Consider the following 17,234-nt stretch of genomic DNA (forward strand, 5'->3'; position numbering starts at 1 on the left):
TATAGGCCCTTGTCTATAAGTATAGAAGACCCCAGTGGAGTCTGGCAGCTGCTGTAAAGTGGGGCTTAAGCGGTGCTGAACACAGGAGCATCATGTTGATGAGTTGTGGCCATCATACCTTGCTAGATAAATGTGCTGCATCTGTGACATTATGCGACTCTCTCCAAAGGTGCCAAAGAGGTGAATGCGAGCGGGAAGACATTTACAGTGCGGAGCTCTCTGAACCTGCGAGTGGACAGAAATGATGATGGAGTGGCCTACACCTGCAGAGTGGACCATGTGGCACTCACACAGACAACACAGCAGGCCACCGAAGTGCTGGAGGTCCACTGTGAGTGTACACACAAAGACACGCACACACACACACTCATGCACACACACACACAGTGCACACGTGGACGCGCTGTAAGAGAAAAGGAAAGATACATGAAAGAGGAAGTATCCTGAGCGGTCTGCCGACAGCCTGTTAGCTTCCGGTCAACCTAATAAGAGCAACATTAGTAGCAGTGGTTATCTTTTTTTACATGAAATTTACCTGCATTTTCATCAAGCTGATATTGGATGAAAACGTAATCATTTATCATCCATGAAGATCTCTATGTGCTGTGTATAATTTGTGATAATAATCTTGTAATTATATCATTAATCACAGTTCTTTTTCATTATATATTTTATCAAAATTTGTCACAGGGTGATTTCTTAAATGATTATATTTGATTATATATATATATATATATTTTTTTTTTTCAAGAAAAACATCTAACTCAATGGGATGACCCGTTTTGCCTCATGGCTTTCTTTCCGTTCTCTTTTGAATATTAAGTAAATCATAACATCACGACACATCAATATTGAGATAATCATGTGATCCTCTCTGTCCGTCCTAGATCCTCCTCGTGTGGAGATCATCCACTCCCTTGCAATTCCTCAGGAGGGTCAGTACTTAAAGCTGGAGTGTGTGTCCAAAGGAAACCCTTCGTAAGTCCTTTAAAATTTCGTATTAGTCGATGTCAGCCTTTTATATAATGCTTCAGACAGGTAAATGTAGCACGCCTTGTTTCTCTTTCAAATCCTCTTACCTCCCAGGCCAGATCCTGTGATGTGGACAAAGGACGGGGGTGAACTTCCTGACCTGGACCGGATGATTGTAGAGGGGAGGGAGCTCACCTTTACTTCACTCAACAAGACAGACAATGGCACCTACCGCTGCGAAGCCACCAACCACCTAGGGACCAGCCAAGCTGAATATGTACTCTACGTCTACGGTGAGTTCAGAGGGAAGGCTGATATGTGGGCAGTCGTGTTTCACAAGTTAAAGAAACAGAGAGAACTCTTCATAGGTTATTTGACACCACAGAGAGATGAAGGATGTGTCAGAGAAAGAAAAGCTGCACGAGGATGCCTTGGACACAGTAATGCTACATAGAAATAGTGTGAATCGCAACAACTCCATTGCAAAAAGCAGGATTATAATACCTCCTGATCTGCATACTATATCAGTGCTAAGAGTGATTAGTGGTGCCATCTCTCTCTGGGAGAATAAGGGCCTCAGGTGACAAAAATGCCACCAACGCCTTTCCTTAAATAAACCTGCGTCCCAGATCCTCCTCACACACACACACACACACACACTGGGAGGGAAATGTGTGAGGGAGGCAGAATTTAGTGCTGCGTTGTCAGGAATATCACGAGGAAGGATAAGTAATTCCTAGTAACGCCAGAGGAGGTGGAGGATAAAGGGACTCAGTGTCAGGGAAAACAGATAGCTCTTCCTCTCTTCCGTTTCTCCACTGCCATTTGTCTCTTGGCATTAAGTAATAATGCTTTAAAAAAAAAAGGGGCAGAACAGTGGCACATCTATTTTCCCTCTGTGTTTCTGAGCTCAGACGGTGTGTGACGAGGGACAAAAAGGCAGGTAGATTTTGGCTGGAGAGACAATAAAACTGGAGGCAAAAGGGAGTTTCCCTGAGTGGATCAATAAAATATTACATTAGTATTATTATAACATGCGCCCTCACGGGGGTGTTTCATTTGCTCTCTTATTTAAAAGCGGACCTAATCTAATGAAAAACATGAGAAAATAAACCTCTCAAGTGTCAACAGCTATGCTTTGCCACAGCCAGAGTGATTTCTAAATTGTTCATGAATTCTCCTTGATGAGATTACAGTAATAACAAGATGTGGAGCCGATGAAGGGTGTTACTATCAGGAATTCGTGAAGTGGCTGTAGCCAAGGCCACAGAAACGGGTGAAAACCTCTGGTGGAGGCAGGGATGTTAAAATATTAAATGCTAAACAACATAATAAATGGTAATTGTTTGCACAGTCGTGAAGTTTGGCTTGAGCACAGACAGTCCACACATTCCTTCCTGAACACAGATGATAAAATCTACTTCATGTGGACTGGAAATATTATCGAAAATTGCAAATCTTATCCAAATCTCAGGACCCGCAGTTTTTTTGTTTTGTTTTGTTTGTTTTTTTGTTTAGTTTTATTTAGTTTTTTTGTAACGGTAAAATGTGTCACCACATACCACGAATGAAGCATTGTGGTGTTACAGAGATGCCCCGGCCGATGAATCGTATTATCCAGACGTAAGGGAACATGCGTGTCTAGTACAAAACCCAGCAAAAAAAATGACATCGTCATCATTTTTATATTTTTTTTTCTCCAGTGAAAATGAAATGCAAAAATTTCCGTTCCCACAAAAATTGCGACTCGTATCAAAATCACAATATCTGCCAAAATAATCACAATATGATTTCTTTTTGCATATCGCTCAGTCCTACTGTGCAACCTTGCAGTCACGTGCATACAGAATGTATAACATAAGCTTGAACAGAACAATGTCAGCTCTCCACACCCCTTAAGGTGGAGGCATAAGTGTTGATTACAAAAGAAAAGACTCCCAGATCTTTAATTTTATTACTCATCACACACAGTAGCTACTGTAGAGAGGCATATGATAAAATACAAACTTCTTAGTTTTCCAAATACAGTTATATCAATGTTCACAGTTCCATTACTAATGTGGTACTTAAATAAATTACTATGTTACAATTATTTGCATTCATAGCCACAGAACAGGTCAGCACTGAGGAATGATTTTTTTTGCCTTATTTTTCCTTGAAATTCAAATCTGTGTGAAGCAGAATTCACATACAGTTGGCAGGGACGGGCAGGTTTAAGTGTTGCCTGCCCATGTCTGAATCTGATCCTCATGCTGGTTAAATTATCATAATTAAAAAAGGACACAGCAGCATATTGATTAGGATCACTTTAATCATTTATTGCTCCACTCAAATATGCCTCTTATTAATTAAACCTTAAAATTTTCATCACATGCTCTGTCTCTGAGATTCTGCACTTCCTATCCAATTCCCCACTAACCCCTCACCTAATTGCAGTGCATAGTTTAGGAAGGTTTAATTTGTGTGCTTGTCCCACATGCCAAGGTGTCTGCATGCACCTAACAATTCCTTCAAATGCCAGCCCAGTGTAACAACAAGAATAACCAATGCACATAGTGACAGTGATGTTATTAAACAGATGAATTCTACGCCACAAAAAAAAGGCAATTGGGTATGGGAGGGTCAAAGATTCCCATCCAGATTCATTACTTGTTCTTTTGAAATGGCACCCAGTCTGTTCCTACCCTTCATTAGTGATTAGCACACCTTTTAGCCTTTCACAATTGCTGCCATAATTCTTGGAAAATACCTTTTTAATGGTTCCCCTCCAAAGAGGAGACATTTTCCCTCTCTCCCCAAGACATGCACTTAGCTGCTTAGTGATTCACAGTGAGGCTGAAATGTCACCGAGACGCGCAGGACAGTCGGCCCTGAGAAGGAGTACCTCAGCCAATTAAAAGCCTCTAGCTCGCTATAAAAAGCAGAGTGACATAAACATAAAAGCCAAGGTGGTAGTCTAACCTCATTAACTTTGTCACACTGCGTTTCAGTAAGAAGCACTGCCTTGCTTAAAGCACTTTAACCATAATCCTGTAGTGAGGAGTCAAAAACAGAGCATGGCAATGAGGGCTTGGCTAACTTTTCCTGAAATCACCCTTGCAAACACTCACTGATAATTGGCACAAGATCATTTGTCAAATTACCGTCATAATTTGGTGTAATCCAATTTTCTCCCCTGAGAGGTTCCGCCGAGCAGGATCTGTCTTCACGGACATCAGCCAACATTACATTACACTTTAAGTACATATCTCATGATCTCATGACTAAAGATTTTGCACTTTTCCTACGACATGCCGACGGCCTACTCACACACATGTGGAAAAAGTCAGATTATAGACATCATTATCCCTGTAATTTCCTTGATGGACATTTGTTATTTATCAATTCTCACCTTCACTCTCTATACAGTCCATACTATATACTCTGTGCAGCATATACAGTATTTATATATAACAATTATAAAACAGAACTATGATAATGACCCAACACATGGTGCCACTGACCGAAGAGAATCATTAGGTCAATCTTAATTTGAGGCTTAACTCAGCAGCTGCTCTGCAGGTCGTTTAAGGTTCATCCACTAACACAACAAAATATTTAGTTGCAAGATACATCGATTTATCAGAGTCCACAAAATTCTCCTGAATTAGTGAGAAATTTTGCTCTTTTTTGTGTTTCCTGTCACAATGTATTATTTTGCCTTTAACCAGTTTGTGTTGCTCTTTTAAAGTATCTAACTCCCCCCATGTGAATTCTTTTTTGTTGTTGTTGTTGTTGTTGTTTTTGTTGTTCTTGTATTATTTTTGTGTATATATGTCTGTCTATCCCTTCCGCCAGAAGCCCCCACCACCTTGCCTCCATCCACCACTCCCCCCCTACATCCCATCCCTCCAGATCCTACTGCACTATTAGGCACCCACGCCTCAGACCCCACAGTCACTGGCAACAGAGGTACAGTACTGCCCCTCGCGTCTCCACATCCTCCTCAGCATGCCACTGTATATTCCCGCTTCCCTCTCACTTTCATGTCTCTGCCTTATGACTTCTCTCTCAGCTACTTCACTGCCTCAAGCGTCGGCGTGCCTCTCTCATGTGGACGCACTGAGACATGTAGACACTGACAACTGGGAAAAAAAAAGAAAACGCCCAAAAACGCCCAATACCAAACGTACTTCCTGGGACACAATTGTTTCCTCTCCTCTGATACTGTGTTCTTCTACCTTTTTGTTTCTCTTTTTACCCCTTCAGGACTGTAAACGGACTTTTCAGAGCATGTTGACTTACATGTCTATTGAAATTCACTTGTTTTGTGTTATCACATCAAGGGGCGTTATTCATATTTGACTTTAAGACACACTCCAGGTCATTGTATTCAAAAGGAGTCTAGCTGTTCAAATGCCCCATCCACTGTCCCCTTGGTATTTCAAAGACTTCAGTACTTCTGTGGCCTGAAACCTCAAAGAAGCAAATGTCATGTCCAACTGAAAATGTCTGGCCACTGGAGATGTCTCATCATGACTCCTAATGCCGTGTTAAATCTTAGAGAATTCTGACTTAGAAGGAGAGTTGTCATAGTAGCTGCCGCATGGACATTTTACTGCTAAGACACTCGGTCTGTGTTTTTTACAGAATGGGTTTCTGATTAGTGTGAATGCTGTTGTTATAATCCTTTCAGCATTATACTATAAAATATGAATAGTGGGATGTCATCTATAATGAGGCTGAAAAAGAAGTAGGAGAGGCATAAAATGCTGAGGCTATCCCAAATTTCAAGCATCTCTTATCCCCGCAGAGCCTAATGAAATGCCAAGAGTTATGGTTATGGATTTAAGCTTGAAAATCCCTGATATGCAGTGTAAATTCAATTGCCATCATCGTCCTGCAGCGCTAATGCCAACCACACAAAGCATGTTTTCTGGACACCAAACCCCCACCCATAATAGTGATAATGTCTCACCAAATCAGCAACTGTCGACACAGTGGAGGCAGAGCTGGAAGCGCGAGCCCTTACCCTTCCTTCTGATGTAGGTCACAGAGGTGGTCAAAACACCCTGCAGTCATAAGGTGCCAGATGGACGGGATTACTGAGATGGCGAAATTGTTGTTTGGTTATCTCGGTTGACGTGCCTCTCCGGTGTTGCGTTGAGGTCGGGGGACAGCACCTACGGGCTTGCAGATGTGTGGGTGGTCTGGAGGTGTTTTACTGGGATATTGCACTGCGCATCCTTCCCAGTAAAGCTCGTGCCAGGGTTCTGCAAGGACGACTCAGATTTCAGAAGGGACAATGTAGATTCCGTCTTGGTTGTTAAACAGCGGACTGGCACTTTGCTCTGGCAAGGATAGCCTTCTGCAGGGTTCATGGGAGTTTGCACCTCCACTCATGCATGGAAATGGGAGGACTTGAAAAAGGCTTGTGTCTGTGTCTCCTGTGGTGTCTTACTGGGTGCATTGTGGGAATACATGTGCTAGGGTCGTTGTTATGAGCAATCCAAGCACACTGAAAGAGAGGCAGCATAAAAGTTGTAGCTTGTCACTAGTTCTGTTCGATTGAGTGCTAAGTGTCCATTTTGATGACCTCGTGATAACATATCAGCTTCGTGCCAATAATGCATATTGTGTTGTCCTCTATCGCGTGATGCTTTTGATTTACTAGTCTATCTTTGCAGCCAGCCATCCACCAAAAGTCCCTAGCTCTGAGTAGTGCCCGAAAGGTTGAGACTGTGCATTCTAATGGCTGACTTCAATCCCCATTGTCAGTCAGTTGAGCTGGTTTAAGAATCTGATGGAGATGTCCTCCTTTGGAAGTATCTGGCTCTGCATTTAAAGGAGCTAGTTTCCATGAAGAAGAAGAAGAAGAGACCAAGATGTCAACATGATAAGCCTCTCTGTGGAGGCTATTTGGCACATTCAACTGGGAGGAGATCCTTGAGGTAGATCCAGACTATGCTGGTTGGATTACATATTCCACTTGACATGTGAGAGCATCAGGATCCTTCAGGAGGAACTAGAGGACATAGCTGGGAAAAAGGATGCTTTTGCATCACTTTGACCCAAATATGCAGACGTAAATACACCGAATGGATATCACAAACCTCTAGGGAGGTAAAGATGCTCTAGCTCCTGAGTCTTTATCTCCAAAGGATATCTGTATGTATGTAATCGTTATGTGATCTTACATCATTAATTTAAGATCTCCCTTAATAATCCAGAGTGAACAGTTGGTCTTCCTTTTTTTTTTTTTTTTTAATGATTATTAGTTATATTAGCAGTTGGACGGGAATTGGTAAAATATCAATGTTACTTTCAGGACATTTCAAAAGCCTCTGTGTGACTTAGTTGCACACTTAATCACACAAAGGTATGAAAATGACCATTGTTTGGTTGAATTTCAGTCGGCCTAGTCTCTTTCCACGCAGCAACATTATGACAATAATGCTGACATGGCTCCATGTCTCCTACAGCAGAGTGATATGTCAATCACAGTCTGCCAATGTGCTGCGTTCGGCTGTATGCAAAGGAGCTTGTTCACTCATGCATCATCTGGATCATGGTTTGACAAACAGCCTTTGACTCAACACCTCTAATTCAGCTTCAAATGCGTTACTTAGCCGAGCAGCCGAGAAGCTTCATTCATGTTCGTGCATGTGTCCGTTCTCTCATCATATAGATGTAGTCGACTTTACCTTCTGTCTTGTCTCTGCTTTTTTGCTCCCTCTCTCCATTCCACTCAACTTCATGGTGCTCTGCGGTCCCATTCATTCAGAATAATTTCCTCTCATCACCGCTGCTTTCTCTAAATTACCATCTTTAAAGTCCTTCAGGAGCCTCAAATCCCCTTCTACCTTTCCTTAGTTTTATTTTAACTCTAAGCTTTTGTTTCAAATTTCCCTCACCCACTTTGTCTCTTCTAACCTCACATCTCTCTGAAGACCCTGTTTGATAACAGGCTTCCACACGTTGGATATTCCTCATCAGTGTGCCTCAGTTCTTCTCTGATGCCTGTTTGTGTAGCGCAGAGACACAAGAGGAGCTGAGTCTCTCAGTGTATCTTCAGGGAATCTAAATATCAGACTCCTTCACTGCGTCCCCAGTCACAGGATACTACACTATCTTCTTTCATGTGTCTACTTGATTTATTACCAGGTCTTTTCACAGGCTCTGGATGAAAGCAAACAACTGTGGAGCTGCACCATCCCCGTGACGTTTTGTCTTTTTAATAAAGTTGTCTGGAAGAGGAAATACACACTGTAGGTTTAGCAATAGAGCCTGTATGCAGAATATTAGCATATTATATGCGTGATGATCTTTCACGTGCATCCTCCTCTGTTCTGCTGTGTTCTTGCATCTTACTATTCATAACGGATGTTTCCAAACAGCACAAGACTGTGACAACAAAGGCTTATGCATCTTTCAACAAGAAACAGTCTGGGGAGAAAATACATAATCACCAACCACTGTTTTGATAAAAACAAGTGCTTTTGACTATTTTTATTCTAAGATCATGAGTGTCCAAAATCTCCCAGGTCTTTACTGTTAACATATTAGTAATAATTGGGAGTCAAGAGTGAGGTCTACTTGGCCGTGATCTTAATAAGCCGTGTTAGCTATATTTGCTACAAATCTGGATCTAAACAAACGGGATGTTGTATTAATTCAGTCTTAAATAACCTTAATGTTTATTAGAATAAATTTAGATTTGGTTTCCTGTAATATTGAAAATAGGTTGGTTATAGTTGGTTATAGCTGCGAACCTAAGTGGTTATTTTACTAAGCTTTGGGCAGCTAAAAAAATTTACTATTATTATTATTATTTTTATATTTTTAATTTTTTCTGGGTGGGAAAAATCTGAATGAGTTGAGAGAAGATTGAGGTCCAGATGCTGTAAGTGTTGGTTTTTGTGCTTTTCATTTGTTTTCAGATATGTTAAAAAGAAATAGCCTCGGGGCGCCTCGGTGGCTCATCCGGTAGAGCACGTACCATTTTGGCTTAGTCCTTACCGCAGCAGCCCGGGTGGAAATCCCTCCCTCTCTCCCCAACTTTCCTATCTAAAAAGCCTCAAAAAATAACTTTAAAAAAAGAAGAAAGAAATAGCCTTAAATTCACCAACAAGATACCGTCCCACGGAATCAAGACTGAGAAAACAACTGCTCCCACTTTCTGTAGGTAGCAATGAGTTGTTTTCTTCTCAGTACTAAAAGGATTTGATGTTCTGTATTTACCTAAATGTGTTTGTAAGATATGAAATGTGAAGGTATTTTTCAGTATAATTTCACAATAAGAGTTTTTTATGATTTTGATTTTGCTGACATGGTGACAGTAAGTATACATTAGGTGGCTAATACAATAAATGGAAGCATTTATTCACCTTTGTAGGGATAAATATTTCATATTGTAGACTCAGTGGTTCTAATGGGACATGTAAATTTGACAGTAACCCGTTCCTTTAATTCTAGCTGTTGCTGACCTTTGCAGTGTAGCTAGTGCCCAGTTATGCGCGAGATTCCTCTTGTTTTTCATCCGTACTGTATAATGGCAGGACTGATGTATAACCGCAGTCTGTGATTCACTTTATTAATGAAGTGCTGGCAGGTATGCCCAACACACACACTGCTTCAGTAGCCCAGCCAGCCTTAATGGCTATAATAACTCTTTCGCTAAGTATCAGAGGTCTACGCAATGTCATCAGACCCCCCCCCCCCCCCCCCCCCCAACCCTTCTACGAGCACACGCACGCACATACACACGTTCTCCTCCCCCCACTGCCTCTGATTCCTCTCAAATGTGCCAAATGCTTTTTCATGGCTCGCTGATTAGCTGTGACCTTGCGAAGCTGAAAGGTTGAATCATGAACAAGGGTTTCCTTTGGTGTTTAAAATATTTACTATTCACTTCTCATAATCAGCATTCGTGCGGCCAACCCCAGCGCCTGTAGCCTGATATTGCCGCAGAAAAAGGGCTCACTGGCAAGAAGATAGCAATTATTCATGCCTACTGTCTCTGCCTGTGGAGAAGAGAGAAAAACTAAAAAAAAAAAAAAAAAATATCCATCTATCCTGAAGATAAAAGTAAAGAAATGCAGAAACCTTCAGACTCTTAATCAAAGTGTACAGTATTAGAAGATATCGCTAAATTGTCTTAAATTGATACCAGATAGATGGTTGCTACCTGAGGCTTTAACTGTCAGTGGGGAACAGTGGTGGTTACCATGGTAACGCATAAACATAATGTTTTTTTCTGGTTAGTACACCAAAGGGAAAAATACAAAGGATCTTTCCTCTCCTCTTGAAGTTGATAGCAGTGATGACACACTTGAGGAGAATTCAAGAGTGGAGGCAAGGGATTGGTCAGGGTTCAAAAGTTGGGATTAGTCTAAGCTTTCTCCTTTTTCAAGTGAGTATTGGCCAAAAAAAGCTGCATATGAATAGTAACATTAAAACAGGACAGCTCTCAACCTGAGACTTGAGCCAGCTAAAACATCCAACCGTCATCACAAGCAGCAGCCCACTATTTTTAAGTTAGTAGAGACATACCTGAGGATTTCCTTTGCAAATCAAACTTCTGCTGTAAACAACAACATGCAAAACCTTTTTTTTTTTATTTACCTCTGAAGATAGTTTAAGATATCTGAGAGTTGAAAGCAGAACAGCGGGAAATCACATCCTTTCGGTAAAGTGATTTTGTTACTGTAAAAATCACAAGGGTTTAAGCTGTTCATTTGTCTCAATCAGAGTTGCAGCCTAATTGAGTTATCCAACAGGATGAAAGTGCTGGGAATTGCTTCATCTAGTATTCACTGTTTTTGGATAGTTATATACTTGGTTTTTAAGAATCAATGTTAGAAATAAATAGAAATAACAGAAAACTTGCAGCAGATAATGAATAAGTTAAAAGGTTGTATCAAAACTAGACACAATTGAGACTCAATCCTCTTCATTTTATGTTTTAAAAAATTTGGTAGCCTGTTGAAATTTCAACCAATCAGTCATAAATAACAGTTGCAAATGAAGGGCACACCACAGGTAATGTCTTATGTCTTTAACCCCGCATTCACCTATTCAAGCTGCTTTAGGCCATGGACAAACCTTTTGTGAAAACTCAATAAGCGAAGGGACAATTTTCATTCCTTGGAGGGATTCATAACTGCTTTATTCCATTGCTATTGATCTTGTTTTAAATGGAGGGTGGAGGTTAGGCCATGTGATGAGCGAAAGACATATTTTCTTGAGGGCAAGTGTACAGGGCAGCTGGTTGGTTGCTGTGTTTAAAGCAGAAAGGCTATGGTCGGGTTGCAGCATCCCCCTGGGGTGGGGGGGCTTAAATATTGAACAGTGCCGACCATCTTCTCTCCATTTTCCCATCCACTCTCCCCTCTTTACACCATAAAGCTGAGGAGCACAGGAGAAATTAAAACATAATGCAAAGGTCTTTCCACTTATTGCAGGCTAAGCTTATTGATGACCTGTCACATTAACTCGCTTTGGGGAAGAATTATAGCAACAATTTGGAATAAAGTGTAGAACAGAAAAAAAAAGAAATCATTAGATCCTGGGGCTAGTGTTATGAATTACATGTAATAGCCCTTCTATTCATTAAATCTCAATGGCAGAGGATACTTTCAGCAATCTTCAAGAGGCACACACATACATGCACATGAACACACACACACACACACACACAGAAACGCACAATGCAAGTCTAATTTTCACTTGTTGACATGAAGTTTTATTCAATCCTTTATTCATTTTTTCTCTGCTTGTCTCCCTCTGGGGATTGTTGTGGTGGCAACCTGCCTCCTCCAGCATCACTTGCTTCTGTGTGGGCTACTGTCTCTGCTGCTCTTGTTCTGCAGTTGGCTCACACAATGCAGTTCTCCCCAAGCTAACCAGCAGCATAATGTGGGTTATGACAGAAAAATATATCTGAAAAGCCACAGCGACACAGTCTTGATTAAGTCACCACAGGTGTAGAAATGATGTTATCTCCCCGCTTCTTCCTTTGTTGTACTTTATTGCTGTTTTGAAGTGGTTGTGGATTTTGCAGAACATAGGGCCGCTTTGATAGAGTTATTCTTGCATGTGACTTAATGAATTCATATGATTAATTATCTTGCTTTGCTTATAACTTCATGCTGTTACCCTGCTGACCACAATTTCTTTTCATTCTGGGAAGAGGGAAGAGGTGGTTGAATATTCAAGATAGCGTCCAAGTCTACTTGTGGGCTTTATTGAATGATTAGCAGAAATAATTTGTTTTCAGAATCTAATTAATCCACTCTGACCCAGCAAGCAATAATGTGCAAGGACACACAGACACACACGCAAACACACACACATGTGCCTTGGTAACTTGTCTTTCTAACTCTCACATGCATCGGTGCATGTACTCGGAGGTGTATGCACGTATGTGTCTTTCAGCCCTCTGCTACAGCCTCCAGGGACTCTCTTGTCTTGGCAGTAGAGCTAGCATTAGATGCAGATTGGTGAGTTTCCAATCTCAGCCAAAAAGCATAATTGACTCATCGAACAAGCGAAGTCTTCAGGCACTTCTCACCGTCTCTCTCTCTTTAGAGGCACTTTTCTTTTGTGTCTCTGACTTTAACTTACCAACACTGCAGTGGAATTAATGCAGAGTCTTTATGCTTTGCATTTAATGATGTAATGTGAAGGGTTTTCAAATAAAAAAGCTATTGCTGGGCACATTGTTTTCATAAAAAAAAAAAAAAACATAAAATTATAGAAACCCTTGCATGCAAGGTGTAAAGAGTTCATTTCTTTGTTGTAGAGAGGTTTTTATGGTTGTTTATGTTTTGTTTTGGTCGGATTCTTTGTCAGGTTACAAGGCTATATCTTATGTAGGAATAATAATCTGGTAATAAAGCAATAAATTTCATAATAGCTGCTAAAAAAAAAGTCTGTAAAAGTCACCCCTTAGTTTCCAGGGCTTCCAAAGATTTTCTCTGTGTTTCTCATGCATGTAAAAATCTGACTTCATATTAACTCAAACTAATATTGTCTATTGAAGAGTAATGATGTACTCTCTCTCTCTCTCTCTCTCACACACACACACACACACACACACACACACACACACACACTCAAAGATTCCCTGACCCACAGCACAGACACAAGGACACTGCAGTGCTATAAGCCCATGCTTAAGCTAGCCGCTGCTTTATTGATCTGAGCAACTGGAACCATTGCTTCACAGAGCAATATCTGAGATTGAGAGAGGAAAAGGGCATAATCCAAAAGAAGAAAAAGATGCCTGTAGGGCATGAATTTTAATATTAAAGAATGTAATACCAGGAGGGGAAGAGCAAGAGAGGCAGAAATGTATGTTAAGCTACAGTATGTAAATAGCATTTGACTAGCATGCTGATTTGATTCAAGGACACTGCGTCTGATCAGTTGAAATTGTTAATTTAAAAGATGGCTTTAGATGAAAGGCAGTACAGAGGGTGGTGTACAGTCAGGCCCAAGAATTGCTGTAACAATACTTCACAGGATGGGAAACTTCTCCTCTGAAGTTCTTCAGACACTTGAGAGAAAATATGGCATTAGAAGAACGAAATAAGGGCACATGTTAAATACAGACATCCAATAAGTTGATTTCCGAAGCAGCTAAACAAGTCAGTTAATAGATTTCCCATTCACATTTATGTAGGAATGGTCATGGTCAGGTTGTGTCATGTATGATTTTGCAGGAATTAGGCTGTGTAGTTTCCAACTCTGTGTACCAACTTTTTCGGACCGATCGAGGACTAACGATTGTTTAGTTTAGTCACATTTCAGCCAGGAACAGTGAATCGTTGCACAGCGGCCATCACACATACTTTTATTTTAATGTATAGTATACTTGGCATTCTTTGCAGAATGTCATTCAATCCATTCTTTTCATTTCCATCCAGTAAGCATTCTTGAAAATCCACACCATATTGCTGTCACATATCCTTTGACAGTTACTCCATATGGAGCCAGCTTCAGTGAAACGGATCAGATGAGGAGTTAGTGGGGCAGTTTGAGAGTAACACTTTTGCTCCAGACCGGTCAAGTAGTTGCTCACAGAAGCCCTGAACCCCTTTAACTTATTAAACAAGCCCAATTCGCAAGGCCAGGCGACAAGGAGAGTGTTATAAATATTAAAAGAGGAGTTTGCTCTGCGACGCTCTCATATTAAATCACACAGAGAAGAATGTATGTGCCCTTATTAAAAGATAATGTGTTCTAGAGCCATAAAAATGTATAACCCTCCACTCTATATCCCTCTCCTCTTTGTCATCTTTCCTTTTCCGTCTTGCTCCAACTGAAGTTTCAGCCATTTCCTGTCCATTAATCTCTATTTTTTCATTTCCTTTCTCAGTGTGTCTTTGTACACCCTTGCTGTATTTTTTTTCCCTCCGCGAGTAGCAGTGGACTAGAACAGAATGCATATGAACACAATACATAAACCATGTTTTGCACCTCAAGGCGGAGGCTCTCATATTTTATTGTATTCACAGGTTGTAAATTATGACGACCTTATGTCACAGGCTCCCATTGCTTCATGAATGACATCCCTTGAGCCGATTTATCAGACTTGGAGTAGCTCTCTCTGTCGCTGCAAAAGGATTTAGACAACTTTTTTTTTAACCTATGCAGTATATGCAGTCCCTTAACTGTAAGATCGGTGCAGTTCCCCATTAAATTGTTAAGACGACTTGCGACTTGAGTTGTCAGCTTGGTAGTAGCTACAAAACAACAATGCATCAAAATATCTCAAACCACTACTGAAGCATAATCAGCTTCCCTGTCATTGATCTGTATGCTGAGTTTGTGGAAGAAAATTGCTACTTTTCCAGTAAATCATTAAATATATGGTGGAGCTTTGGAGCTATGAGGAATTAATTGCATATATTGGGTTTTTTTTAGCAAAGTTGGTGGCAATCTATGAGTGTTTGAAACATACTGAACATGCAAATCAACAGTGAACAAGACTAGGTCAAAACCTAGTATATGGCTGGACCACCTAAGGTCAAATCCTGATTTTATAACTGCGATGTCGTCTGACAAAGACCACCAAACACATAAATTAAAGAAAAAGACTGAGCTGTGATTGCAGCCTAAGAAATTATCACTCAGAGAGAAAGTTAGGAGACAGACTATCCTACTAAGTTATTTTTTAAGGCTAATTAATGCCTTTATTACAGTCATAGTGAGAGAAAGGGGATGACACGCAGCAAATTGCCACAGTCCAGACTTGAACCCAGGCCCCCGAGGGCAAGGACTAAGTATGAAATGGACTTTATTTTTTATTTTGCCTCTCAAACAGAGCACAGCCTCCGTCTGAGATCCACAATAGTTTAGCCTTCATTTATAACTCCAGAACGTAACAGACTTTTATTAGGGGCAGGTCTTTATGTCTAACTCCCTCTGTTTGATATACAGACTGGGTCATAGCGGTTAGTATGAAGCCTCATAACCAGTGACTTCTCTCTCTCCCTCTCTTTCTCCTGCTCTCTCTGCTCAGTGCGTCTTATGTTTAGTTATTCCTCTGCCTACTTTAGTAATAATGTTACATGTAATGAATGTAGTTTATTTGCTTTAATGAAGGTGAGGCTCAGTGTATTGGAAGTGCTCCTCCTCCTCTTCCCTGCAGTTCCCCATTAGCCGGGAAAACAAGAGCGGCTCAGAGGACTGCGGCTCGACAGACCAGTGGTGGAAATATTATCATTCAGTCAGTCAGTCAGTCAGTCAGTCGGTCAGCCAGTCAGCGACATTTGCGATTATAGGGCTGGCCGTGCAGTTGTGGTCCAGCCAAAAGGAGGATTATCCTACAGGATGCATTGATACTTTTGACATATTTTTTGCTATAACTTGAGGTCACCGCTGTAAACTATACAAACTGCCGTCAGTGGTTATCCTCCATTAAGGCACAAGCTATAATCCTCTCAATTCTACTCAGAAGAGAGATTTTCAGCGGAGTGTTCCTTTAAGGTCAACAGCGATGCAGTAGCAGTGCGATCAGACAGCATGTTCTAGAAGCGTCTAGGGATTTGGCTCACAGCCTGACCACTTGGACATGACACCAGCATATTGCATGGCCAAAGTGTGTAGTCCTCAACAGGCAGACATACGACTGTATGGTCATGGCTTGTTTGTGCCTGCACTGGGTTGTAACAGCTGAAGTGAAGTGCAGCAGTCCGACAGCGAGTGTGTATGATAGTGAAAACCACTCACTATACTGACAGACAGAGGTGAAGAGACACAGCCATGTGTGTAACTAAACGCCTGAGTCCTCGCCCTGCTGGGCCGCGCCGGGGGAACATTCCTCTACTCTCTGCTCCACTGACCAAGCAGAACCGCAGCGCAGTGAAACCATGCTCCGCACGTCTGTGTCTGTCTGTGTGTGTGTGTGTGTGTGTGTGAGCGCATGTGTCGGCATGAGTGTGTATTTGTCCACTTGGAAGCGGTGAAGTGTGACGGCCTGGTCACTCAGACCGTGGAGCGTTATGGGGCGAGAGCAAGCCAGCTGTTCAATTTGGCCACATGGGCGGACTCCGAAAGAAAAGGAGAATACTGAAGAGAAAACACGTCAATATGCGACGTGTGCTGTATGTCTAAACCGCCCTTCTATCACCGCTCACCCTGCTCTGACATTGCCATATTTAAGCTATCATGAGCCCACATACACACACAAAGTGACAGGGTTGTATATGGCATGCCCTGGCACTCAGAGGAGGATAATGAGATGAGTGCTAATTTCTCAGGTGTCATGGACTGATATGAATAATACAGGCTATTCCGTTACCCATCTCCCCCATTGCTGTCGCTGTCAACTTTTTTTAGATTCACCTACAGCGGGTCGGTACACTGTCAGTGTCACGTCCTTACTCTTACCTTGAGGAACCTAAAAGTCAGACTTTGTTGGAAAAAAAAAAGGAAGTGACTAATGTGAATAAAGGAAATAAGGTATTGTTGACAAAATTGGTAACCTCATATGGGTTTTTGCATAAGGCGTGAACAAGCTAATCATGCAGAGTCTTTCCTGTCTTTTCTACTGCTTTCTCAACAGTTACGGACCTGTAGCAACTCTCTAACACCTAATTCATTTTCCTAACAACAATCTTTCCTCGCCAAGAAACAGAAAAAGATTGATCTTTGCTTTTTTTACTTTTTTTTTGGTGTGATGATTTATTTACTGTGTACTACCCTTCCTCTGCTGCCCTGGTTTGCATGTTGGGGACTCCTGCGGCACAGTGGGGGAAGAGGGATGGGGGGTGCAG

At 41.4% G+C, this 17,234-nt stretch overlaps 1 protein-coding gene across 4 annotated transcripts in view; it reads left to right on the plus strand.

The window, feature by feature from the left end:
• Positions 1-17,234, plus strand: part of cadm2a (cell adhesion molecule 2a) — a 205,999-nt gene that overhangs the window by 180,621 nt on the left and 8,144 nt on the right. For 2 of the 4 annotated variants that reach the window (XM_087178004.1, XM_087178006.1), the window contains 4 exons: positions 170-331; positions 888-978; positions 1,087-1,265; positions 4,810-4,923. In XM_087178004.1, the coding sequence (XP_087034130.1) occupies positions 170-331; positions 888-978; positions 1,087-1,265; positions 4,810-4,923 (546 nt within the window). The remainder of the gene's footprint in view (positions 1-169; positions 332-887; positions 979-1,086; positions 1,266-4,809; positions 4,924-17,234) is intronic. The other 2 variants (XM_087178005.1, XM_087178007.1) reach the window with 2 other exon arrangements.

The sequence above is a fragment of the Seriola lalandi genome, unplaced genomic scaffold (genome assembly GCF_002814215.2).
Source record: "Seriola lalandi dorsalis isolate HSWRI2012SDOR001 ecotype SW California unplaced genomic scaffold, Sedor1 jcf7180002054672, whole genome shotgun sequence".
In the NCBI taxonomy this organism is placed as follows: domain Eukaryota; kingdom Metazoa; phylum Chordata; class Actinopteri; order Carangiformes; family Carangidae; genus Seriola; species Seriola lalandi.